This window comes from Tetrao urogallus (assembly GCF_951394365.1).
Source record: "Tetrao urogallus genome assembly, chromosome: 2".
Taxonomy (NCBI): domain Eukaryota; kingdom Metazoa; phylum Chordata; class Aves; order Galliformes; family Phasianidae; genus Tetrao; species Tetrao urogallus.
This window is the reverse complement of record NC_136814.1, coordinates 41,317,199-41,343,534: the sequence shown is the minus strand read 5'-3', so window position 1 is coordinate 41,343,534 and position 26,336 is coordinate 41,317,199. Positions and strand designations below refer to the sequence as shown.

The window sequence follows — 26,336 nt, the reverse complement described above, 5'->3', positions numbered from 1 at the left end:
GTTTGTGCTCCTCAATTATGCCAACGTACGTACCTACATCTTTTCTTCACTGCACTTTGCTCCTCAGGGTTTACAGTGTTACTGAGACTCAAGACACAGTGTTTGCAGACGTGGCCCCTTTGCTAACATCTCTCCTGGACGGGTAAGTTAAAAGGTGGGAGTAAAAAAGCTAAATGGCAATTCTCTACTGAAATTCACCCCTCAAGAAGGATTACTTAATAGAGGCTGTCCTGCTGTGTTCTAAAGCTTTTCAGCTCAGTTTTCTTGTTTTCTTTCTAATGAACACTGAGTGAAAATTTTTTCCCCATATAAAAAAAGGAAAAAAGTGTTTACAAAAACTAGCATGTCAGACAAATTTTGGGGAAAAAAAAAAAAAAAAAAAAAAAAAAAAAAAAAAAAAGTAGTTTTTTTTTCCTCTCCTTTCTGGCAAATTGAAGCATTGCTTCTGATGGAGGATGCCATCTTTTTTTCTTTGCTGTGATTTGGTAGAACACTGAAGTTTCCAAGTCACTTTTTCTTCCTGGTAGTTAAAAGCAGCCCAGAAGAGGCATATCAGGGTGCTTTAAATATTGTGAAACCCCAGACAACCATTCACACATGCCACGATAGGACCTATAAGGGCTGTTTGGGGGCAAGAAGACGCCTATATGGCCCATAAGGCACTATTCTATTTTATCTGTTTTATTCATATATATTTTATAGTGTGGATGACCACAGTTGAGCAACCTTGGGATCACTAGGTTGGAGGAGTTTGGAAAAGTCCATATAACCACTGTTTTATCTCTCTGACTTTTCCTTTTGCAGTGAATGTAAGTTTGTTTTGGCTCAGTGCATTGCCTACATGTATTTGGACATATCTAAAAAATACCTTGATCTGCTCTACTTGCCACTTTCTAATTTGCACAATGAAAGGATTCCATCCTAAAGTTGGGAATTTTATATTCACTTAGGAAATGTTCTGTTATTGAGAACAAAAAACTATCTTGTTCTTCTAGAAGTGGCATTTAAACAGAAGCAGATTTTCAGAGGACAGACTGCATACTAGCCATGTTTCTGAGCAGCATTCCCATTGTAAATGTGAAACAGACTCACTTGGTTGGAACCTTGAACCTTTTTTGCTGTTCCTGATTGTTTTGATCAGATCTCCAAAGTGGACTGAAACAACTTTAAGCTTAAATAGGAAGGAGCACTCCACTCCTTTTCTTTATTTTTCTTTTCTTTTTATTTTTTTAATGGCTTGTTTCTTTTTCTTTTTCTTTTTTTTTAGTATAAATATCCAGGGAGAAGAGATCATTCCATATGCAAAGCAGATAAAGTACATCAAGCTTCTGAGTTTTCAGTTAGCAATACAGGGCCAGCAAGGAACTAAGATAACATTTTCTCTTTCTTCATAACATTGAAGATTCAACCTTATTTATTTTAAGGAAGGATAAATTTCTCCTTTAATTTCCATTAATAGTGATAACTTTCCTCCTAGGGATTCTTCCCTATGCCTCTTCCAGTTTTGAACAGCCCTACTCTTTTCAGGAGAGCAATATTGTGAAAGTGTTGGTAATCTAATTTGACAAGATCTTTTCTAAACAATAATATAACTAATGAAGTAGTGTGGAAAAAGGGAAATGTTGGGGGTACATAGGAGAATCAGAAACAGAAAATCTCAAATTAGAAGCCTGAGGTTAGAAGTGGCTTCATGCTCTGTTTGAAATGGTTATGTTGGGAACAGAACATCAACAAAGTGAACTAAATAAATGTAAATTAGTCTTCTTTTGCTGCTTGTCCTCATGTTGAATCACCCAACAATTCATTCTCTCTTGTGTCTTCTTCAGATATAATACAGGTCTGGATAGTTTCAGTTCCTTTGGACTTACCAAAATACCATTTTGACTTTGGCAGAGAGATTGTCACTGGCTTTATTAATTATTTGTATCTTTACAATTACTAGCACCTGACTACTTAGCTTTTGATCATATCACCTGTATTTCGTCAGAAGTATTTTGACTAACAGAAACTGTGAGGGGAAATTTAAGTATCTGCACTATATGGAAGTTGAAAGACTTCCGAGAAGACTTCCATTTTCTTTTTCCTATGGACAAAAGCCACTTGCAGACTTCTGGCTCCCTTTTTGGTTTCAGAGATCTCTCTTTGATTTTGAAGAGGCACTGGAAGGCTCAGGGAGCTAAGACTTGGCCAGGCAGTGTGCACTACGGAGCTGAACTATGAAAATCACTCATTCTTAGCCTAGCTGAAGACTATCAAAATTATTGGAAGCTTTTCCATTGTCATAAATGCAAGCAGAATTATGTCTAAAGTGAGTACTTAGGGATATCCGTTCTTTCAAATTTACAGTTCCAATTTGTAACACATTTTGCTCTTTATTTTCAGTTACAATTCTCTCCTTTACTTTGTCATATCTATGTCTAGACTTCCAGTTTATACTCTTCGCATCCTAAAGATTAGGGGAAACTTTATCATAGGTTCACTGACTGCAGCTTTGTCTCCACATTCCCAGCAGGGATATGAAGGAATTTGTTGCGTTGCCTACATTGCTTTCTAACAAAATAAAGCTTTATTAGTAATCCTCTAAAAGAATTGCTTCTAGATATGTTTTATATGCAAAAAAAAAAAAAAAAAGAAAAAAAAGAAAACACCACAGCCAAACAAAAAAAAAACCCCTGCAAATATATTTCTCTGCAGTGGTAATATAAGGATTTGATGACCAAAAACCATACATCTAAAACAATTAGATGAGGGGTATTCATTGAAATTTGCTGGCATGTACTTGAAACAATATTTTTTGATACGAGGAAAAGCATCAGATAACCAAAAGCAGCTGTTAAGGTCTGCCACAGAGGAGCTAGAGCTTAAGCAGTAAAATTTTGTTCTTTTCCAAGGAAGGAGCAAGCCTATTTTTGCAGCTCTGGCAGAGGAGAAAATCCAGCATACTGCAGAGCACTTCCAGTGCATGGAGTCTTCTGAAGTTATGTCTCTGAACAAATAAGAAAGATAAATAGATGTCCATTTTCACCTTCTATAGGTCCATAATGTAGCAGTTCCTCTCACCATTACTCCAGAGTAGCCTCCACATTTATGCTTCTATGGAAACTTATCCAGTGCCTTTGGCTTAAGATTTGTGTCTTTTATTGCTAGAGCTGTCTAACCTTTTCCAGTGACTGAGGGCTCTGACTGAGGACTTCATCTGAAAAGACTGTGAGAGCTGAAGAGTTTACTGCTCCCAGCTGTTAAGATGTTTGTGCTGCAGTCTGCAGCATAGCACTGTCAGACAAATCAAATGCAGCAGTGGTTTACTTTAAAATGCTGTACTGTAAACAGGAGTGGTTCAGGAGCTGATTAACAAGCAGCTCAGCAGTGCATGAACTGGAAGTTGGACAGACAGGAGGTTTAACCTCATCAATCACTCCCAGCTAAGCATCCCTGTTTTTGTCAGTTACTTGCCCTTCAAATTTGGTTAAAAAATAAAACCTGTTTAAGAGTTGTTATGAGCAGTACTTTAATTTGTCAGATTCTGAGAGCTCCAGAAAGAAAGCTACAGGTGTGGCATATATTTATCCTTTCAATTAGTGTTCCCAAGTTGTTAGACTCTAAACTTGGTACCTTTCCCAGTTTTGATAATGGTAAAATTAATGAAGGCCCTTTTGAATTTCAGGTACAATGTGTGTATAATGGCTTATGGGCAGACTGGAAGTGGGAAAACATACACAATGTTGGGACCACAGTTAGAAAAGAACCTTACGTTTGTGGATGAAGATGAATCAGAGCTTGGAATTATTCCTCGTGCTACCCAGGAACTGTTCAGGTAATACTGATCTGATAATATCAACCTAAGCAATGGATGCTTACAGACTTTTCACCTTAAACTTTACAGAAAGGATGAAATGTTTGTAATGCATTTATTGTTACAGCTTTTAGCCTCACAGTTACTGTTTCTAGCATTTCTGGCTGCCATTTTGTATTTGAGATCTGACACTGATTTGTAACCTCTAGCCTAGCCTGTTTTAAGATTATGTAATTTCACTGTGTACATATGTCCAGCTTTCAGATTCCTATGACTTTTCAATATATTTCAGTTACAGTAGCACAAACTGAAAATAAATTAAAAGAAGTCCTCACCAGTTTTGTGAAATGGACAGTTGAAATAGGTGAAAAGGATCCAGACTAGAGCTCAGTCCTGAACAAATGATAATTACATTTTAAACCATGATCTGTTTTCACTTTGAGAATGCTTCTCATCTAGACTTTTTTAGATGAACCTCATGTGTGATATGAACTGATGTTGTAATAGAAGAGCCCTTTGGTTTTTATTCAGCTAAGCTGATTTATTTTGGAAAAAGGTGTAAGCTAAATTGAAAGAGCCACTTTTGCATCAGAATAATGATGTTTAGCTGGTAGTATGGAATCTCTTATCTGTTAATTGCTTGCACTCTGGCAGAGTTATCATATCTTGAGCTCTGAATGCAGTCACCTTCAGCAGAGAAATAGCATGAAAAAACCTTGAGGAGGGAGTGGGATTAGAGGAGAAAAAAAGTTGAAGCTGGCAATGCTGTTTGGAAAATGAATGTTTTGATTCTTCAGCTTAACATTAGCATCTGGGTGAGGCAAAGTTCTGATTGTTGATAATTAATAAGCAGTTTTATCAGAATGTTGATTAGATTACAATTGAAGAACAATTCTATTTTTATAGATTGTTCACTTGAGGTTTGATTTCAGCCTTTTCTGGTTTCATTCAATTCACTTTATTCTACTTTTATTCTCCAGACTTATTTCAGAAAAGCCACCAGAAAGTTACTGGGTTGAGGTTTCTGTTGTAGAAGTGTATAATAATGAAATTTTTGATCTTCTGGCCAAAGACAGTTGTGGAAAAGTATTTGGCATCAAACGTGACGTTGTCACAACCAGAGAAGGAAAGAGTGATGTTCCATTGCTTACATATGAGTGAGTACACAGTTTCGTCCTTATCATCCTACCATGATTGAATGTTAACGTGATGCCTAGCTGTCCATAATGCCACTATAGACGTCGGAATTTGCTTCTAAACTGTGAGTCCTTAGCATATGCAAAAGAAAATATTGGATGCTTCCTTCTGCTTCCATTACCTCAGTCAATTAGACTGCAAATGTCAAAATACTTTCAGCATTAACAATACTATTATTTTTGGTTAAAATTCTGCATTAGCAACTTTGATTCTTATTTACTCATTGCGATGGCAAAGGGAGACCTAAAGAAATTAAGGCTGAAGTTGTACTTACTTTGATTTTTTCTTGCATGTATGTCCTGAGTATTATAAAACTTTGTTCTGGTGCACACGGGAATAATTTTGGATGTTACATACATGTAGTGTTCAAAGTAAATTCTTCTTAAACATAAAACCCCTTGGCTAATTAGATGACAAAAATATTGTGCTTATATCAATTTCTGCATTAACAAGAGTGAGTCTGTTTCAGATATTTTAGTAACAGATGTTTTGCTTATGTTGGCATTAATTCAACATTAATGCTGCAGCATTAATTAATGCATTAATTAAGTCAGCACTTGTGACACTTGAGGGGAGAGGCTGCCCAGTGGAATTAAGCTATTGGCCCGCTCGCTGTGAGTACCTAGAATGTGAACAGATCCCAAAAGTGCACATTTCTGCTTGTGCACAACAGGGAGACATAGAAACTTAGAAAAAAATATTCTATTCTTTGGATAAATAAATAAATTTGTGAAAAGAAAAAAACTCACCCTAGTGACATGTTAAGTGCACTATGAGAGTGTTTTGTGTTTCCGGGGGAAGAATGATGTTTTTCTGCACTTCTCTATCAAGATGCTTGTCACAATCTAAACTACACTTTTCTAGGAGGAATTGGAAGTCAGTTATGAAAAACATTTTCCTTGCCTCTGTGTTAAAACAAGATGCACCTTCAGTAGGAAGGCAGCACTTTTATCTTGTGGGACACAATCACGTAAGCAGTGATTGTTCACGTGAGTTCACACTGTTCTCTAAAAGCCTTGATAAAAATACAACAATGTTCTGGTGGGTCACGCAGACATACTTCTGTCCTACCTAGTGATATGCACTGTATTTTCTGGCCATTGAGCTGCTCATAGAAAATGGAATGCCAGGGAAGTCAAAATGCCTTTCTTCACCGTGGGAACTATATAAATCTCCTTTCTTTCTATGAAATAATAATCACTGTAATACTGTTGGAGAGTTTAACATTTTTCTCTGGGGTATGTCTGCTCTTCTTGAGGTTAAATATGATTTCCAGACAAATTCTGCACCCTTGATTACACTCTGTACGCTTCGTAAGAGCATGGTATGAATTAAAAATGAACGGAGCTTGAAGTGATGAATCCTCTTGCCATCTCTGTTTGTATTATGCTACATGGTGGGTTTCTCTCAGTTTGTGTTCTTGGATTTCCCCAGCTGTGGCTCTCCTCCAACTCTTAGCATCTGGTTAAGTCTCTGTCAGTAAAAAGAAAAACTCCTTCAGAAATGAGTGGTATGGAGCCTAACCTGTTTGTGCTGAATCTTTCTTGAAGAAGCTGATCTCCTTCTTTTGTCTAGAGAAGGAAAGAACAGTGTGACTCAGAAAAAAAAAAAACAACAAGTTAACATACTGTGGTATTGTAGAAATTAACTTTTTAATAATTCTTAGTTATTGTATTTCAGTAATTAAGATGAAGTTCTGGATTAATTCCTAAAGAAAGCCTACGCGCTTTCCCCATGGAGATTTTTATAGTGTGCAAGTGACCCTTCTCTTTTCCTGGGCTTTGGGGAAGGGAGAGGTGAGGCATAGCTGGACTTGTGCCACAGAGAAAGAAATTAGAATCTGCAGTAAGATTTCGTTTGTATTTCTAGTTCATAAAATTGATGCAGTATTTATCTCTCTCCATTTTAATTTTTGGTAACGGAACCAGATGCCTGTAGCTAACCACCTCTTAAAAACATAATCAATAAATACTCTGTTAGAAAGCAAATATAAATTAGAATATGGGCTTGCATCTCAATTACAATGCAAGCAGCAAAGAAGTCCAATTCATAAACAAGCTATATTAATAATTACACAGAAAGGTTAATAAGAAAGAGCAAATCCAAACAAAAGGAACCACTGTATGAAGCCACCCAGCTGCCTGAAATCTAAAATAAACAGCTGATGCTTTGAATAAAAACACATCCTCATTTGTGACATTTCATCTAGAATATAGTGGCCTGCTGGATCTCACTGACTTACCATTAAAAAACAGTAGTTTCTTTCCTGCTAACATGTACATCCCCCTGCATCACAAAAACCTCAGTCTTTTTCTTCATTTATGACTTAGTTGACTTTGGAGAATGCTCAGCATCAAATTTTTAACCTAACCATACTGGGGTTTCTCTTTGTAGAACGTGGTTCTGGCACGCATGGTACATACAGCCCAGTAAGGCAGGAGAGGCTATTACCCTCAGTCCTGCTGAGAAGCTACCACCACTGCAAGCATGCAGCACTGTGCTGGGAATGTTCTTTACCTCCAAAGTCAACTGCAGCTGCCTAGTGGGTGACCAGCACTAACTGCATGCCCTGAGGTTTATCTTTTGCAAACTCCAGTTAAAGCACAGCAGTCCATTGCCTGAAGTCTGTTGCAGTCATTTAGCTCCCACAGCCATGTTTTGGAGTGTAAGTGAGCTACACAGGGAACTGCTTTTAAGTGGCTGCTTCTCTTTAAGCGTGTATAGGTACGGTGAAGCCAGGTGTTTTTCTCTTCTTCAGATGCCTTTGGTATAGCTCTTTGCTTTCTCTGTACTCTTCCAGTATGGCTCTTCATAGCATGAACTGTATTTGTGCCTAGTATGTTTTTTGCTGAAATCAGACAAATCTAAGGCAAGATGGCCTTGTCTTTTATCATATGCTTGCTTTTGCTGACTACAGTGATATGGAACCAAGGCTGTAGTGGGCAGTCTGTCACAAAGGGATTTAGGGATTCTGCTTTATTACAAGACTTTCAGTAACCAGGCTGGTATATGCAGCCATAATAATTTATATCCCCATTAAGAAACTAATGCTTAGGTGACGAAACTGGAGTGATTATTAAAGAAGGCAGTGACATGAAAGGAGAATAAAGGCAAATCTTGCATCATTTGTTTTTAACACTGCAAGCCTAGGAAAAATAATGGTGTTTTACTTAACCAGTTGATTTCTTTGTCAGATTTTCTCCCCTCCAATAGGTTATATAAGCAGTATATCTTTCAACTGGAAAAGAAAACTGATAGCATAAGATAAAATTTTCTATAAAAACTTACACTTGACCGTTCTGACACTACTGAGTTCTACTGTTTAGCAAATAGCAACTCCAGCATTTTATCAAGGATTCCGGATTTAATTCCAAGCATGAGCTGCAGTTTCCAAAGGTTCATAATTATTTTTTTCCGACTTAATACTCTGCCTCCAGGCAGAAGGTAGCAGAAGCTACCTTAACATCAACTGGACAATTCCCCATCTGTAAAACCAGAGGTGCCAGAAATATGTAAATCTGTCTTTCCTTTTTTTTTTCCCCCCCCCCCCAGAGTGTGAAGAAGTAGAAATTTCAGTCACCCCCTAAAGCTGAGATACTGTATTTAAAGACCTACAAGGTTGGCAGGATGCTTCCTTCTTCCTCAGCACTTCCGTTGCTACATAACTCCTTATGAAAAAAGCCTATACAACAGCTCAAAACTGAGATTAGTTTTCAGAGGTAGAGTTAAGAATAGCACAGGGAGTTAGAAGACCAAGGAAGTGTAAAAGCTGAAATTCACACCTGAGCTGCCTGCTTTCTCATGTAATTTTTACTGTGAATCAGTTAAACTTTCTGCTTGTTTGTTTACTTCCTAGGACTGTTGCAAATGCATCTGAATTTTTGCATGTAGTTCTCAAAGGCCTACAGCTAAGAGTCAGGCACCCAACACTGGTGCATGCTCATTCCTCTCGTTCCCATCTGGTGGTTACGTTGACCATAACCACAATTGTCTCTGGAGATAATTTTGGTAAGTAATACTAAAATACACCAGTTGTTTCTGAAAAACATTCTCTGGCCTGTGAGGCTTTCATATTGCTCTTTCTTCCTTTTCTCAGTGCTTAATACTTTCCCTCAGTTATTTTTCTTTACTTTCTAAATGCTGTCTTAAAAAACTGACTGGTTTGATTTCTCACTGCTAAGGATTTTCTTAGAGGCTTTCATAGGAAGCTCTCACTTCACATCTCTTGACTTACAGAGTCTTTGACATTTTATAGCATGAAATGGCTAATAAAGTAAATTTTATCAGTAAGATAAATACTCAAATAGAGTAGTTAAATCAGTTTGTATGATGTATAATTTAATTATTCATCATAAGTTTAAGGTAAATCTAACCATATCTTTCAGGAGTCAGCGTAAACTGTCAGTGGGAAATTTTATTTATTTATTTTTTTTACCTGCTGCCTTGCAAAAAAGTCCCTTCCATTCAGAATGTCTTAAACTGTTAACAATAGGCCACTGTAGGAATAGACAACATAGTCATCTTAGCATGGCTAATCCTGTACTTCTACTTTTCATTACCACACCAAGACTTACCAGTTTGTTGCTTTAGGAATAACTTTGGCTTTTGAGGGTTAACTTTGTTTTCTTTTGCTTATGTTGTAATTAGACTCTCTGTTTCCAGTGCCGTGGTCTGTCTCCTTCGTACTCTCAAACAACAGTATGGTTCAAGAAAGTGGAAAATATTTAACATTTTTTTCCCCTAGATTGCTATCGGAAATTAAACCGACAATATTAGCAAAACAGAACAAACAGTGCCCTCACTTACCTGCTGCCCTTGCCAAAAGACACAGTTGCTTCACATGTTGCAGTTTTAACATTCCAGATGTTAGCTCTAGCCAGTTCCAGATTCTTGTCAATCAGGCAGATGTTACTTCTCAAAGCACAGTGTTTGCACTGTAGCACAACAGCCGTCTTGTCTAGTCCAGGCTTCCCTTTGCCATTTCTACATCCAACACTATGACCCCATATTGTCTGGCAACAGAAGACTACAGATATGTCTTAATTTATGGTGAATGCAGATGGAGGTGAGAAACAGAGAAAAAAGCAGCACTGCAAATGGGATCTCACTTGTAGCAGTGTGTAATATTTACAGTGACCAATTCTGGATCTAGGTGTAACTGTCATATCTCAAAAGTGGAGATCTAAAATCACTAAATATAATGTTTTAAAGCCTGTGACTAGTTGTGCACAGAAAACTACAGAAGATTAATAGTTTTGTTGCAAATCTTCTAGCACTATGTTTCAGAAATGTCTGTTGTTTGAGGAGAACAGTTACTTTGCTTCTTCATCTCAGACTGAGAAGGATAAAGAACATCTATTTTTTAATTACACTGTCTGTCCTAAAGCCATTTAGCTAGCTTTTTAGTTTATTAACAGCCTAGCTGGAGAGGTATGAAGCTCTGCAACCCAGTTGAGTCTGCTCTTTACTGAAGTTTTGCAGCTGTAAACTTTGTATTATTGCAACTAGACTCTTAAGTCCTCTGAATAGATTCTCCTGTCTCTGTTACTTTTAACAGACTGTGTGCCAGAAGGCCCTAAGCCCTGTCTTTACAACCTGCTAAGGTCAGAACCGAAGAGGCAGGATGAACCTTTTCCCTTTTTCTTCTTTTACTTCAGAACACCATCAGAGAGTGTATCAAATGCTTAGAAACAAGGCTTTAGAGCTTATTGCTCCCAAATATCAAATAAGACATGAAAAAGTACCTCTTAATGTCTTTAGGGTATTCCTGTGTCTCGTCTCCCACACTGAAGTGTGAGTGATGGGGATGTTACATACAGTACAATCTATAACAAGCCTTCTTACCAAAAGGCGTGATGGTTTTGATAAGGAAAGCCTTAAACTGAAAAAGTCATGCAGCCAGCCCATGCCATTGATTCTGGCTCATACAACAGTTCAGTTAGAACAGCCTGAAAAAGCAAATACTGTACTCCCCATTGATAACCAATTTCCAGTGCCAGTGAGAAGCTGGAGATTCGGTGTTTTCTTTTAGTTTTTTTAGATTTGTTTTTATTTTTTTTTGTCCTCCAATCAAACAGGTACTTCATGTGAAGATGAACAAATCAATCAAAGACTGAATAAAGAGGTTTCCTGCACCTATCCACAAAAAAGAGACAGTAAATCTACCTCTTCTTCCAGAGCCTCTTCACCAGCACAACTAGAAGCAGCTGAGAAACTGAAGCAAGCCAAAACTAGGCTGCAGCTGGTAGATCTGGCTGGCAGTGAATGTGTAGGTAAGCAAACATGTCTGTTTATGACAAAGCTGTTAGAAATGGTGGGCATGGATCCTCCCAGATTTTATGTATGTAGGGATACGTGCTACCCTGCTTTCACACAACAGATCCTGGCATAAAAGAAACACTGATGGCTGATTGTTCCAGTTTTAGGCTGGTATGGTTTTAACTGAAAAAGCCAATTGTATGCCTGAAAGAAACCCAGGGCATTTACCCCATCATGGGTGTATTATTGGTTCACACTAGTTTTATTAGGCCCACTTTTCTATGCTGAAAATTACCAGGCCTTTGTACAGAAATGTTTAAAGTGCATAAATTATTTAAATACTACATTTCCGTAATAATTGATATCACTATTTCTCTGACTTGTTGTGGAGAAAGTCTTGAAGGAAGTTAGTACTGAAAAGAAAATATTGTTTTTGTTGTTTCTTTAAAACGTTTTCTTCCTCCTCCCCTCTTCTACACACACAGTAATTTCAGAAACTTGATTATTTCCTAAAGGGCAAGATTGCTTACCAAGAAAAGCCATGCAGCCAAATGTACCATTCCAGAAATAATGTTTTGATAACTGAACCAGTATTATGAAAGAGTCCTTTACATTACTGCCAAGAATTCTTGCTGTTCTTCACTGTTAAACTTTTGTTCTACAGAAAAGCCTAATATAATACAATATTTTTTTCATCTGCTCTGAGCACTGGAAATTGTTTGGTAAACATGTAATTGAGCAATACTGAGTGGGTTTGCTCTCTCAGTTCAACCAGGACAAACATTTACTTGGTTTAGGGCTCTGCAGGCTCACTTACACATCAGTATTAGATGTGGCCCAGCACATGTGGTAGACTAACCTCTGCCATTTGTCTGCATTGGTGGAGACATGAAAATGCTGGACTTACTCTGATGAAAGGGAGGGACAGCTAACAACTCATAATTGTTTCAAAATGTAGACAAATAAGTGAGCAGAAGTACAGCAAACATCACACACACTGAAGCAACTGACCTTGCTAGCTCTATAGCCATCCTGGGTCATTTACCTGAGTTACAAGACAAATGATCCATTTTTTAGCAAGCTCAGGTTTAGTTTGAGAACAGATACATACTTTATGGATGTTCAGCTGACCAAACACAGATCTTAGTAGTTTAAACTCTAGCCTCTTAGCAGTTTCCTATTTCAGAGTGATATCTACTGATTTAAGAGTCCCTCTTTAGCTTAGGAATTGCTGTAGAAACAGACCCAGTTAAAGCAGGTCTGAAACATTCTTTCTTTCATTGCCTACCCATGGCAGGGTTTTCCAAGCTGTTTTACTCTGTTGAGGTTGCAGCACTTTCTAAAATTAATGCAACATGGTGTGTAGACAGCCTCCTTGCTTGAGGTCCATATAGTTAGTTACATACCAGCATGGTATAAGAGCATCAACCTGCTACAACAAATCTTACCATAAAGAATAGCATCTTACAGACCTACATAACCTCTCGAGCTACTACTCAACTCTGTTTCTGCAGCTCATGCTATCTGTGTCACTCTTGTTCCTCACAAGCAATACAGGCTGGGCAGCTGTTACAAAAATGGTGGAACACAAAAGTCTTCTCTCCCAAGACACCGTGGACTGGTGTTTTGAAAGCCGGTGTTGTCTCATCTGATCTTTTGTTCTTCCTACTTCCTCAGTTTCCTATTCATGAAATATGTGGAGCCAAGGTGCATTGTACAACCAAAGATACCAACTTCAACAGGAGATGCTATGAAGGTTCAGGCATTAAATCTTCTTTGACCATTCTCCAAAAGAATACAAATGCTGACCAATTTGTTGGCAGTCTGGGGTAAACAACCACTGCATCTTGCTTTTGGCATAGGTGGACTGAAAGGCAGAGTTTGCATTTTGAAAGCATTGTGTCAGAAGCAGACGTTACGACAACAGAATTTCTCACACGTTACATTTGAAGCATGTTTACTTACTTTTACCATTGCCTTTTCTGCACTGTATTAGGTATGTCTGGAGTGACAGGTGCAGCATTGAGAGAAACATCCTTCATCAACCGCAGCTTGTCTGCCCTAGCAGATGTCCTCGCAGCAATAGCAGAACAGCGATCTCACGTACCGTACCGAAACAGCAAACTTACGCATCTCCTCCAGGATTCTGTAGGTGAGGGACTATTCTGACTTTTGTTTAATAATGGAGATTTCATCTCCCAGTATTTTCCCCTTCTTTGCTGTGGAGAACTGGAGGATGATCCCATGCTGACACTCCTTTGTACCCCTGATTTACAAGCTCTGGCTTCAGAGCAGCTTGAGTGCACTGCTGCTTTCCAGGGTTAAGAAGTATATTTGGAATAGTCACATCTCTAATAGGATAGCAAAGGGTAATGATTGTATCTCACTGGCATTTCATGCCACATACACTCTCAAGATAACTAATCTTCTACAGCATTATCATGTAATTGCACATTCTGCACTGTAGCAGAAAGACCAAAGAGGAAGACTCCAGAACATATGCCTGGTGCTATACTACAACTTCTTTTATACTTAACTCACCTCTTCTTTTCTAGCTTCTCATCTGTGCAGAAATGGTTTTAGGGCAAATGTGATTTCTGCAGTACAGTCAGAATAGTATCAATCCACACAGTAGTCCATTTTTCTTCAGCCAGAAAGCATCAGCCCATATGCTTTCAGTCTCCAGCTTACGGTGACTGAAGTAACAGTTTTTTGGAGCTGCTGAAAGACTATCTACTTTTGCATGAACCTCTGTTTTTCCCTTATTGCTGTGGTCTATGCTGTGAAAGGGGAAAGCCAAAGAAACAAGTCTAGGAGCTAAGCTGTATGGGCACTGAGCCTGGTTTTAACTATGTCTTGCGTATGGCCTGGTGACACTGTTTAAATGAAATCCTGAAAGTGGGGCTTTCCTTGTTTGTTTACTCAGTCTCTGAACTTTTAATAAATGTGTTTTGCATTACTGTCATGAATGAGGCAAGCAAATGTCACACAAAGGAGACTGAATTTTCTAGAATTTGACAAAGTGTCGAGATCCATAACTACATGCAGGCTAACTGGTGAGGTTATAAGGGAGAAGAAATATACATTACAAATTAGGAAATGTTTATTCTACAGGAACAAACATCATATCGTTAGATACAGGCTTCCTTTTAAGGACTTGCCTGTTGTACTTGCAAGTGCAGTACATGCCAGTTGCTGTGTAGATTAGTACATAGCAGTGCTTAATTTACTGAAAGAAAATAATGAAACAAATGACCATATTCTGTCTTTTTCTTGCTTCTAGGAGGTGATGCTAAACTGCTGGTGATGCTGTGCATCTCTCCCAGTCAGAAGTACTTAACAGAATCAATGCAGTCTTTGGGATTTGGAACTCGTGCTCGGCAAGTTCAGAGAGGACAAATCAAGAAAAGAAATCTCCCTGTGCTGAGTAAAACAAAATAAAACTTAAGATTCCTGTGGATTAAAGTGTTATTAATGAGTTCCTCAGACTGAAATATATATTGTTATCCTAAAGCCATTCTCTTAGATATCACCTGCCAGATAAAATAAACAATCCTTGACATAGCATTAGTAAGCCATAAACCTGCTGATAATGTTCTTGCTCCAAAGATAATAACAAGTATTGACAACAGCTACCAGCTGCGGTGGAATCGCATAGAAATAGATCAGGCTTTTTAAGAAAAGCTACTTCAGGGCGTAGTTTTGGTGATGCATTTCCTTTAGACAAGTAGAAGTCAGTCAACAGACCCCCCCATTTAAGATGGCTCACTTCTGAAAGGCCAAAACTGCCCTCTGTTTTCTCAGTAGAAGACAGGAATCTGAATTGCATTCCAGCGCTTCAAAGCAGCAAATGAAATACTTCCTCACAGCTTAGATTAAAATGAGACACACCATCATGGCTTTACATAACATCTGACTTGGTTGGGGCATACCTGTCAATGGGTGGGAATGTAAAGGAGTCCATCAGCTATACTGAACACAGTGCTGCTGTCAGATTTTAGGTAATGAAAAAATGGCACTAGTGAGATGGAGAAAAAGCATTAAGGCTCCAGCTGGTATCCCTCTGGAATGTATCTTAGGAAGCAAATGAGGGGTTACATAGCTCTTTGAAAACACACTTATGTCAAATGGTTAGAGAAAATACCAGCTCTGTTGACTTCACTGATGGGTACAAAATAAAAACAAAATAACATTAAGAAAAACCCCACAACTCTGACTGCTGAAGGACCCTGAGCTGCAGATCTTAATGGCTCATAAGAATCAACTTGTACAACCATTTTAGTAGCAGCCTTCCTTGTTGTTTCATTTTCATTTCTGAAGTTAACCACATCACAACATTGAAGTTATTTGCATATTATAAATGCTTCCCATCCATCAAATGAATAAAACACCAAAAACTCAGTGCATGATAACTGTCATCCTCAAGAGGCTTTTACATTCATTCGCCAATACTGAAACAACAGGGTCTGTGAATGAATTTACACTGACAGAAGTTTCAAGGAAATTTAAGCAAGATGAGAAGTGGTTCTGAGATGAAAGCTGGGTTCACATAACATCTGATGTGTTTTACACACTGCTTTGTTGCTCAGTAGAGGTCTCAGGATTCACTCTGAATTTTTACCTCCAGCCAGGACTCTCCTCTAGACTGAGAGAGGTCAGTGGTAGGTCACCACCAGAAAGCTTGAATTGCAGTGGCCTGCCCAAAAGGCTGAAGTTTATAGTACTCCTAGTCATTTAACCTTCATAAGCACAAATATTTACCCAGAGATTATATAGCATACTATTATTGGAATTTCACCCTTGAATATATAACAGCTGCTGCTGTGTTGCATGCAGTACTCTACTGCTCACAGCATTGGCATTACAGCTTGCAGAGCTGTAACACATTTTCCTAAAAAAATACCATGATGGTAAACATCTCAACTTTAGCCAATTCCAGCAGTACAGAAGGACACAGGACCACATAAAGTTCAATAGTCAATAAAGGAATCTCAGATAAGAAGGTGTCAGACTGAGGAATGTTGGCCTGTTAAATGAAATTTGGGAGCAGACAGCATCAAGCTTGCCTTAGTTTCATGACAACAACTACTAAATCAACCAGGATTAGAGCTCTATAAGAGGTTATGTGATGAGAGGAGGTTTGCTGAATCCATCACCACCCTGAAGTTCCTCAAATATTTTTGGGAATTTGGCACTAAAAGTTACTTGCAGTGAACTGTACTGTGTATTCTGGAGCTGCTCTTCAAAACTTGGCATCTATTTACCATCTTGGTGATGGGGAAAGAAGAAAAAAAAAACACAGCCATCAATCCTTGTTGTTAAAGCTGAGAACGAAAACCTTCAAATATCAGCAAATAACAAAAGTTTAAGTTTCTATACTAACACAAGCTCTGCCAAGCTGTGCATAGGCAGCATTCCCTATTCCTGTGTCCCTTGTCAGTGTAGTGTAGTACTCTGAGCTACACAATGAAGCATACAGGATATACAGGGCAGTGATGCTAATATTTTGATATAACAACTTGCAGTTTGGGAATTTTATAGGTTACAGAGAGTTGATCTCTCAATCCCACTATCAGCTTCAAGGCACTGAAGGAAAGAAGGGTAGAAGGTGCAAGGCTTCACCCCAGCACCTGGAGTTTTGTTCTCTCACACCTCAGGCTGTCCCCTTGCTCACTGCAGCACACAGTGAGACAAGGCACTGCACAGCCCACCTATCTGTCCAACTGGGCTTCAGATGCTCCTCTAGAATTCCTTCTGCCAGACCAAGCTCCAAGTCCTAATATCAACAAGTGTTTGTCTAGGTAGAGCATACAAATATGCATATGCACAGACCTATACAGAGTCAGCAGAAGCCTAGGCACAGAATCAGACAAAAGCCTTTAGGATACAAGTCCAAAATAGGGCCCCAGAGTACATTTTCAGTAAGTTTACCATCACAGATGGGACTTACTTCCTCAGTTGTCACCCCCCTTGCAGTCAGAGGAAACGGAGCGTTAGGACAGAGCCACTTCTGACAGTCTCCCCAGTGCAGCCAGGGAGTCCAAGCAATGTGTTCCAAGCCCTGACTCCCAGCTCACCACATCCGGCTACTCAAGGACCTGATTTCGAAAGGTATGCAACCACTGGGACATCTCGTTTATGTCAACCTCAGTTCCTACCTCCGTATCCAGTTCTGACATTACACTCTGCAGCTCTGGTCCAACACTCTTTCCCTCACCCCTTGCCCTGTCCCCAGTCACCTGCAAGGCCCAGCTCCATGCACAGCATGTCACATGGCAGCTGCTCCCCATTCATCCCACACAAGGATATTGTGTGGTGCCTACAGGGAATGCAGGGCAGCTTAAAAGATTCTGTGTCTGCAGACAAGCCACTGAACTGCCTTGTGGCCTAGGAGTGCATTTGGACAAGTCTGAAACAAAACCTCAACCTATGCTGAAGTCAGAATATGATTAATTGATTTCATTTCCACTCGTAGCTTCATGCCTTGGCAGCAGCCACGCCACAAAGAAAGGCTGCTCTTGGTTATAGCCAGGCTAGAGAAGCCATGACTAGCATTGGAAGGCTCACAAAAACGTTTAATTTGTTATTAAAGAGTCATCACTGCCAAGTCCATTTGATGAAGCAGTTTTCCAAACCTCTGCAGAAGGCACAGGCAGGACAAAGTGGTAATCAGAAAAGGCTCCCAGCTCCTGCTGAGGACAACTAAGGCCTTGTAGCTCCTTTTCCCCCTGTGGGAAGCAGCAATGTCTGCTGACAAAGAACATTCAGAGCTCAGGGCTGTCTGCATCACAGCCTGTCCCAAACTCAGTTCAGCTTTTGGGCAGTCTATAAAGACAGCCCTGGCCAGCCAAAAACACAAGCCACGTACTACAGACAGGAGGGCAGAGGATGAGCTAATTGAAGGGCACGACCGAGGGAAATCATTGCACAGAAACTTATTATTTTCTTACTTTTTATAAAGTGAGGTTTTGTCTTGCAATACATTTACCTTTTTGTTTGGTTTATATAAGAGATACAATAAAATTTGAGCTGATAACTCATCTTTGAGCTTCACTGCAAATCCCTCCTTGAGCTCTTGGATGGTGAGTTTCTGACAGGTTGTTGGAACAGCCTCCTTGCTTCATGGTACAACTCCTTTTTGCCTGTTTTTACCAAGATTCTGTGAGAAGGGATGATCCCTTTTCCCCCACAACCAAGAGTTTGAGATGGATCAGACACAGCATTTGGAAGAGCAATCCCAAACTCAACACTTGACTAACTTGATGTGATGCTCCAAACCCACACTGTGGATTTAGCAGGACATTTCTAAAATGCTTATACGATGAAGTGACCAAAGGCATTCAAACATCAGCACTAACAGCTCAAAAACCACAACCTACATTTGGCAACAAAAAGAGAACTGCAAAACTATACAGGCAAGTATTTAGCATCAGCCTCAATAGAAACAAGAGAAGAAAACCCAGGCCACTGTTAGGTACCAGACCCCAGACACAGGAGTTCTGCCCATCCACAGATGTAGGCTTAAGACACCACCTTGTCATTTCCCTGGGGATCCATGCTGAGCTGCCAGCCCCACGCTCTTCCAGCTCCTCCAGCCTCTTGCTTACAGGCTCCTCCTCCAACACTCTCACCCTTTTTCTGTAACACGGAATTACTGTCCTGGTAGGGCTGAGTCGGTACCAAACTTCACTTAAAGGCAGACCCCAGAAGGAGAACTATTCCCTCTCATTTTCCTCTGGTCTTCACCAATCTTGTTCCCTCTTCTAAACAGTGACCAAAAGCAAAACAAAAAAGCCAAACCGCTGCTATAAAAAGCTTTGGAAACCACAACAGAGGCTTTGAAGATCTAAAAGATAGAAGATGGTGCTTCCTCCCTCACTTCAGGGGGTAGGAAGAGATTGCAATGCCTGACCACAGCAGGCTATATCCACACCTGCACCAGCTTGGCCTCCTGAACAAGGAGAGAAGATTTGGGGCAGATACCCTTAGAACTCAAAAAAGCAGGTACAAGCAGCATGCAGGATGCCCACAGCCAGTCATGCCCTGGCTCACGCATGGTGCCACTGTCACAAGACAAAGAAAGGCCTCACTGCAGGCCTGCCATCCATGTCCCAAGCTTCACCTTCACCTGGCTGCCGGCCCACAGCTCTCCCATAGAAGCCCCATGCACAGCAAGACAAGAGCCACAAAGAAATGATAAAACGAGGACATTAAGAGGTACAATAAACTGCAGTCTAACAGCACAGCTCCTCCTGATGAGGCACAGACTATCATCAAGGCATTACCACATTACTGCCACTCTCATCCACACCACTACTATCTGCACATTACTTCTTCAGCAGCATGTCTGAATTCCAGGAAGGAGCCAGTAGCTCTATCAGTAGGCCACTCCAGGCAAGGCAAAAGAAAGAAACAGCTTCCATGCCCCACCACAGTAACTGCTCTCTATAGAAAAGAGCACTTCAGAGAAACTGAAACACAAACAAATCCCCTTCCACCACCCCCAGGTGGCCTCTCTGTACCTCTTTTCCAAGCAGCTCACACCAGAACCTACTGGTAACTCCTCTCCCTGCAAACCTGCAGAAAACTTCTCCTCTCTTCAAAGAGTAACTGATTTCCTCTGTCTTAATTGCACTGATTGCACTCTCCACCTGGCCCTGCAGCCATCTGCATCAAAGAGCTCACCTGGGCTTTGGGCTGCAAGGATCCTGATCTGTGAGTGGAGGAGAACTGCTCAGGGATGACACCAGGAAACCTACTGGCTTGGGATCATAGAATCATAGTATGCCTTGTTTTGGAAGGGACTTCAAGGATTATGAAGTTCCAGCCCCATTGCCGCAGGCAGGGCTGGATGTGACCTGGGTGCTAGACCTGTCTTAAAGATTCTTAGCCTTAAAGGCACTGAGTTGTCCAAATGCTCAGACAGTACCTTGACAATGCCCTTGGAAAGTCACCAACATGAGCTCCAGTCCTGCTCTGTTGTGCTGCAGGAAAAGACGATGGGATAAAACCAGTAAAATGGCTCTAGGGCTCTCCTTTCACATGTTAGCCCTCACCCTGTATTTTTCAGCAGTAATTCAGCTTTGGCTCTCAAAGTGGTTTGCACTGAAGCAAACTGAAAAGGAAAGTTTTGTGCCCTCTCTATTATTTGCAAACATTAAGCAAAATTGCATCCAGCTGTTCCCAAGCAAATCCTCCTGCTCATCTACTGCCGCAGGACATGGCCAACTGAATGCGTGTGCTTGTAGACAGCCAGGCTGACTGCAGCTCTGCTGAGGTCCTACTGTTCCTGAGGAAGACCAAGCATCTGCACACTTGTCCTTGAAGTATTCATTCCTTAAGTGTGAATTTGGTTCTACATGTTCAAATGTTGGAACAGGCTGCTCAGGGAGGTGGTGGATTCACCTGGAGTCCCTGGAAGTTCAAGAAAAGGGTAGATGTGGCACTGAGTGACATGGTCTAAGAGGCATGGGTTACTGCTTGGACTATAGGGTCTTAGTGGTCTTTCCAACCTGAAAGATTCTATGAAAAATATGCCCATATTTGGGGTTCTGCCTGTCTGGATAGCCTTACTCTACTTTTTCTTTCAGCCAGGTAGGCTGGAAAAGGATTTTTGTTTTCCTGATTGCAAGCAAGAGAGTCTTATGCAAGAATATGAGCTGGGGACCTGGAGCTTTAAAGAAAAAACATCATGTACTACAACGCCCATGGTAAATGTGGTCAAAGCTGACAATGTTAATATTGTCTGTACAGCCCCAGGTGCTTCAGCTGCCTTAACATATGAAGTCCCTCTGATCATGTCTGGCTGGAAAGAACACAAGCAGAAAGTTTGTTTTCAGAAAGGATGAGAATGGCAGCTGTGGGAGTCCACTGCTGTTGCCACAATCATCAAAGAATTCAAGGTGTCTGAGCTGGTCGTAGCAGTGGGGCTGAGTGCTTTCTGTGGCCCACACCGAAGTGATTTCTCCTTTGCCAAATGGTTTGCTGCCTCTGAACAGGCCAATGTGGCTCTGGGCAGGCTGGTCTAGTGGCTGGCAACCCTGCCTGTGGCAGCGGGGTTGAATGTAGGTGATCTTTGAGGTTCTTTCCAGCCCAGGCTATTCTATGATTCTATGAAACATTCAGTGGTATTTTCTGTGCGGTGGGTTGAGACTTAGACATCTAGCACATGCCGTGTCCAATTATCTCGTGGCATATCTAGTGCAGCAATGGTTGGAGGAAGAAAAACAAGGATTGGTATAACTGTATTCCTGAGATTTAAAATAAAAAAAAAGCCAGGCAGATATTTCCAGGAATAAAAATAAAGCAGAATTTTTAAATACCACAGCTATGCTCTTCAATAGCCCGCATTCAGCTGCCCCTGCAGTCTACCAGAAAGGATAAATATCGTTATTTGGTCATTACGCCTCCGTGATAGAACAAGAAGCTTCCAGTAAAAGGTTTCTATGGGGACCTTACTCTGAGCCGCGGGGCGGAGCGGCGGGGCCCGGCTCGGAGAGCAGCGGCCACCGCGCTCCTCGGGCGCCTCCCCGCGGCCCGGCCCGGCACTGCCGCCACTCGCCTCGCCTGGCCCCGCGCTGGCCGGGAGGGGGCGGCCCGGCCTCGTGCTCAGGTCGCCGCGGGTGGGAGTCGCGAAGGGGGCCGCTCGCCTTCCTCTCCTCACGGCTCCAGCAGTACGAGTAGGGCCTCAGAACGCCAACAGTGAGAGCACAGGGACAGGGGCAAGAAAGAATAGCTGCCAGGAAGAACCTGGTTAAAGGGAGCAAGACACCATCACACCTGCCCCAGGGGAGCAACGCTGCTGGGAGGCAATCAGCTGCAGCAGATCTTGTGCACCTACATGAGACTTTACGGCCAATTCTTGCTTGAAAGTGTTCAGGCTCCTGAAATGCCTCACCAACTTTTAGTTTCTCAGACCTCACCGCTCTTACTCCACCCGCAATACGCAGACTTTTATAAACTGTCTCCTCAGCCAGCTTTAGCAAAACACACTTTGCTTAAACACCATCACACTGCAGAGCCCCATGGCGTTCCTGCACTTGGCATGCCTCTCCGCCAAGCAGGTGCCACAGCAACACTTCCTCCATCCTGCCCTCGGTCACTTTGTTGAACCTGCACGGAACTCAGTGCTACCACAAGAAAGCATCCTCAGAATCAGGCCCATCCTATAACATCCACCTAAGTAGTCAAGAAAGTGCTATGGCTTGCTATGATTTGTCAAGCAAAGCAAAAGAGAGATGTCAAAGACAGCCTAAGTTAGATTATTGAATATTTGCCTTATCTAATTATTTAATTTGACCTCCATACACAGCTCCATCTGTAACCAAACCTGAGAAAAGAATCATAGCTCGCCATGGTTGGAAAAGACTTCTAAGACCATCCAGTCCAACCACCCACCCATTGCCAATATTTCCCACTAAACCATGTCCCTCAGTACCGCATCTAAACATTTCTTGAACACCTCCAGTACAGCAACTCCACCACTTCCCTGGGCAGCCTGTTCCAGTGCCTGACCACTCTCCTTCCTGCATCCCCCACCCAAAGCCGTATGAGCCTCTGCTTCTTGAGAACATAAGAAGCAGATGCTCAGCAGTTGCTGGACCGAAGAGTGAAGCACAAAGAGAAAAAATTATAAGCACAATGGTAATTCTATACTATCAAAATACATTAAAAAATAAGTTTCTGTTGCTTGGGTTTTTTTTTTCTTCTTTTTTTTAGGATTTCTTTGAACACTAGCATTAGTAGCCCTTAACATAACCACAGAAAAGGAGTAGAAAAAAGGATTTACACAGAACTGCAGCCAGCAAGCTCCTTTGAAAAGAAATGTGAAGTTATGCTATTACATTCCTTCAGAGATTTTTACATCCCAAGAAAAGCATAACTTTCCTCTCTCCATGCCAGACACCAGGCCAGCAGGTTAGGTGACTTAGGGCAGAGAGCTCTTCAGCAGCACATCCCTGTGTGCTGTCCTCAGAAGCGGCCCCAGGGCTCGCTGACAGGATCTCTCTACACCCCTGGGAGTTGTCCACACGCTCTGTTTTCACAACTAACCACCACGAGCAGCTTAATATGTCTTTTGTCTGGTTACTTACATTCAGCTCCCATTACTGCTCCTGCTGACTCCAGCTGGCTGGGCTGGGTCCCCAGCATGTGAGCGGCCCCTTTGGCAGCCTGCTGCTGGGACTGGCAGGGAAGAAAAGGAATTATTCTAGCGCCTGCAGTGTTAATGGTTTTCCAGATGAAGCTGAGCTCACATGGGTTAAAATCTAGCAGCAAATTTGCTTCCACAACCTAACCAGCTCAAATGGAAGATGTCGCTGACATGCATCTATAAGGGGAAGTAAAATTACACAATGACTTTTTTTCTGTCCATACTTTATTGCAGGTATACATATAATTACTTATATTTTATTTTGAACAAAAAATTCCTTTCATGGAAAGGAGAAACTTTTACCATTAAAATAGAGTGATTATACCATGAGTATATTACAAATATATACAAATATTGGCAGCCAGTTTCTAACATCAGCTGATAAATGCTTACATGTTACCCTCTACCAAACTAATCAAACCAAAATAATAAAAGACATTCTAAATACAAAGACAAAAAAGATCTATTACTACCAGGAACATTTTTTCATATGAATACAAAAACTTGCATAATAGATATTCACAGTGCTCGTAAGGTATTATTTCATTCTCAATCTACACATTAAAAAAAAAAAAAAAAGTCCACTCTCCCCTTCACACATATATTTAACTTACAGTACTGGAGGGAGTTGTGTAGACCACTGAACAATGGTCAGACTTGGAGATCTTGCCTTCCCCACCAGCTGTGAATAAATACAAGGAACATGTACATACAAGGCAAAAAATACTCATTTAAGATCCAATTGCACTGCTGTCAGGCACTGGTTCACTTTGGGAATCAGCAATGCCTGGGCTGTAGCATTTCACTAGTACTGAAAAACACCAAGAACATACTGAGCTGCTTAATGGTAGCACATGCTTCAGTAAGCTTGTAAGGTTGAGGCAGCTACTACTGCCATCATCTTTGAGACACGTGCATGGATGTGAGCACATGGCACACGTGTGTGCTTCATGACACCAAACAATGATATCTTTTGAATTTTGAACTTTTTTCCAGTTAAGCCTTGCCAGAACCACATGCTGTTGTATGTCAGTATGTGTGGAAGAGCCATCACTCTAGACCTCTCCACTTTTCTCATTGGAAGAGCTGTCCCTCCAGCTCTGTGGTAGGTGCAGGAACAAGGCTGCCGCCAGCCTTCTGGACTTTTGGGGTGCCCATCTCCCACAGCTTATGGCCAGACAGGCCCCAGGTATCGGGGAAGGCAGCCAGATAAACTCATCTAAATGGTGAAAGGACCTTTTGAATATAATAAATATACCTCAAGTACTCAAGTACAAAGCATTCTGGCTTTGCTTAGAAGGATGGAAAAAAGGCCATGGTGAACATACAGACTAGAATTGCTCATTACAGGAAGAAAGTAGTGTGATGGAAGAGGGCACAGTCAGCCAACTTGTGGTTACAGAGAGCTTGTGTCCATCACTCATTCATCAAACATAGGTAGGGTTTGTGCTGGATTCATCTATGAGAATGTACTGCCACTGCTGTCTCTTCAGTAATGCAGACACATTTGATGGCCCGATGTTACATCTCTACACCAAATACACTTACACAGAAACAGTGAGATTAAAGATGTCATGGATTTGCAATTTTAACAGTATGCAGGAATGTAATGTCGCCAAGCCAGCAAGATCACTGTGAAAGCAGCTTGAACTCTCCTCATGTTCTAGCTTTCCTTTCCTAACTGCAGCCATCTTCCTCTTTTGATTGATTAACACCATACAACGCTCACTTCCTAAATCAGCACAACAGCATCATTCTGGTTCTGAATTTTGCCATAAAAAATAATTAGTTTTTGCCTGCAAGGTTGTAAAAGGTTGGGCACAGGTTACGCGTGGCCTGGCTCTAAGTACAAGCTTCCTAAACATTGGGAATCCATGGAGAAGAGGTACTAAACAGTGGGGAAAGACAGAGAAGAAAAACAAACAAATATACATTTATTTGGATTCAAAAAGGTAGCAAGGTGTTTCCCACACCAGACAATGCCTTAGTCAAACAGCATAGCTGTAACTACTTTTCTGGTAAATGCCAGCACAGCCAGCTCCATGGGACTGAAGATCACTAAACATGTACCCTTGGTTCCACCCCACCATGCTTCTGTTATCACAGGCCCTACACTCACTAACATGACTTATCCAGCACTAGGGACTTCATCCATTCAAAGCAACTTTCTTCAGTCTACAGCTGCCGCTAAAGCAGAGTAAAAATTTCTAAGGAAGAAATGTATTAAAAATAAAGAAAAGAACAACATAAAAGTATGATTCAATATAGGGGGCCATCATGCCTTGTGAAATTTTCCAGTCACAACTCCTGACTTCAAGAACTAGTTATTTACTGCTCTTAAGTTGTCCTCTATATGCTCAAAAGTGGCCAGATCACTTATCCCATCTTTTCCCCCTAATCTCCCTCAAGGATATAACTATTCATTTACAATCACATTTATCATACACAGAACTCCAAATATGCTCAGAGTATATCCCGGCCTGACAGCTGTTGGCAGTGTTGCAGCAGCACAAGCTCTAAACAACCCAACTATTTGCATACTAGCATCAACATACAGACCAGAAGAGAAAGGCAGTAAACTAAACTGACATGGACCTTTTATATTTATTTTTGATAAATCATTTATACACAGTGTTTGTTTCGCCAGCTAAGTATCAATTTTGGCCTGCTGTTTTGTGGGGCTTTTCTGGTCACTGCTAATGGTGCAGGCCACTTCCACTTTCTGCTCAACAGATACTTCAATGCCAACACTAAGTGCTACACTCCAGTTGATTTGCCCTGTAGACAGGTCTGCAGAAGCGATGCCACTTACTGATTAGGGAGTTGAGCAACAAAGCTGCTCAATCTCCTGCAAGAACCAGTGACATCACATGTGTTAATGAGGTATATATTTCCACAATGAGCTGTTTCCCTGGGTATGGAAGAGCTCCAGTCTCC

At 41.0% G+C, this 26,336-nt stretch overlaps 1 protein-coding gene across 1 annotated transcript in view; it reads left to right on the top strand.

Annotated features, from left to right (window-relative positions):
* The window catches only part of KIF25 (kinesin family member 25), a gene marked incomplete at both ends in the record, with an annotated part of 33,727 nt that extends 19,038 nt beyond the window's left edge, over nucleotides 1-14,689 (top strand). Inside the window, 7 exons of the mRNA XM_079550111.1 lie at nucleotides 68-142; nucleotides 3,665-3,814; nucleotides 4,774-4,950; nucleotides 8,847-8,998; nucleotides 11,068-11,262; nucleotides 13,245-13,400; nucleotides 14,532-14,689. Coding sequence (XP_079406237.1) covers nucleotides 68-142; nucleotides 3,665-3,814; nucleotides 4,774-4,950; nucleotides 8,847-8,998; nucleotides 11,068-11,262; nucleotides 13,245-13,400; nucleotides 14,532-14,689 — 1,063 coding nt within the window. The remainder of the gene's footprint in view (nucleotides 1-67; nucleotides 143-3,664; nucleotides 3,815-4,773; nucleotides 4,951-8,846; nucleotides 8,999-11,067; nucleotides 11,263-13,244; nucleotides 13,401-14,531) is intronic.
* Nucleotides 14,690-26,336: the final 11,647 nt, after the last annotated feature.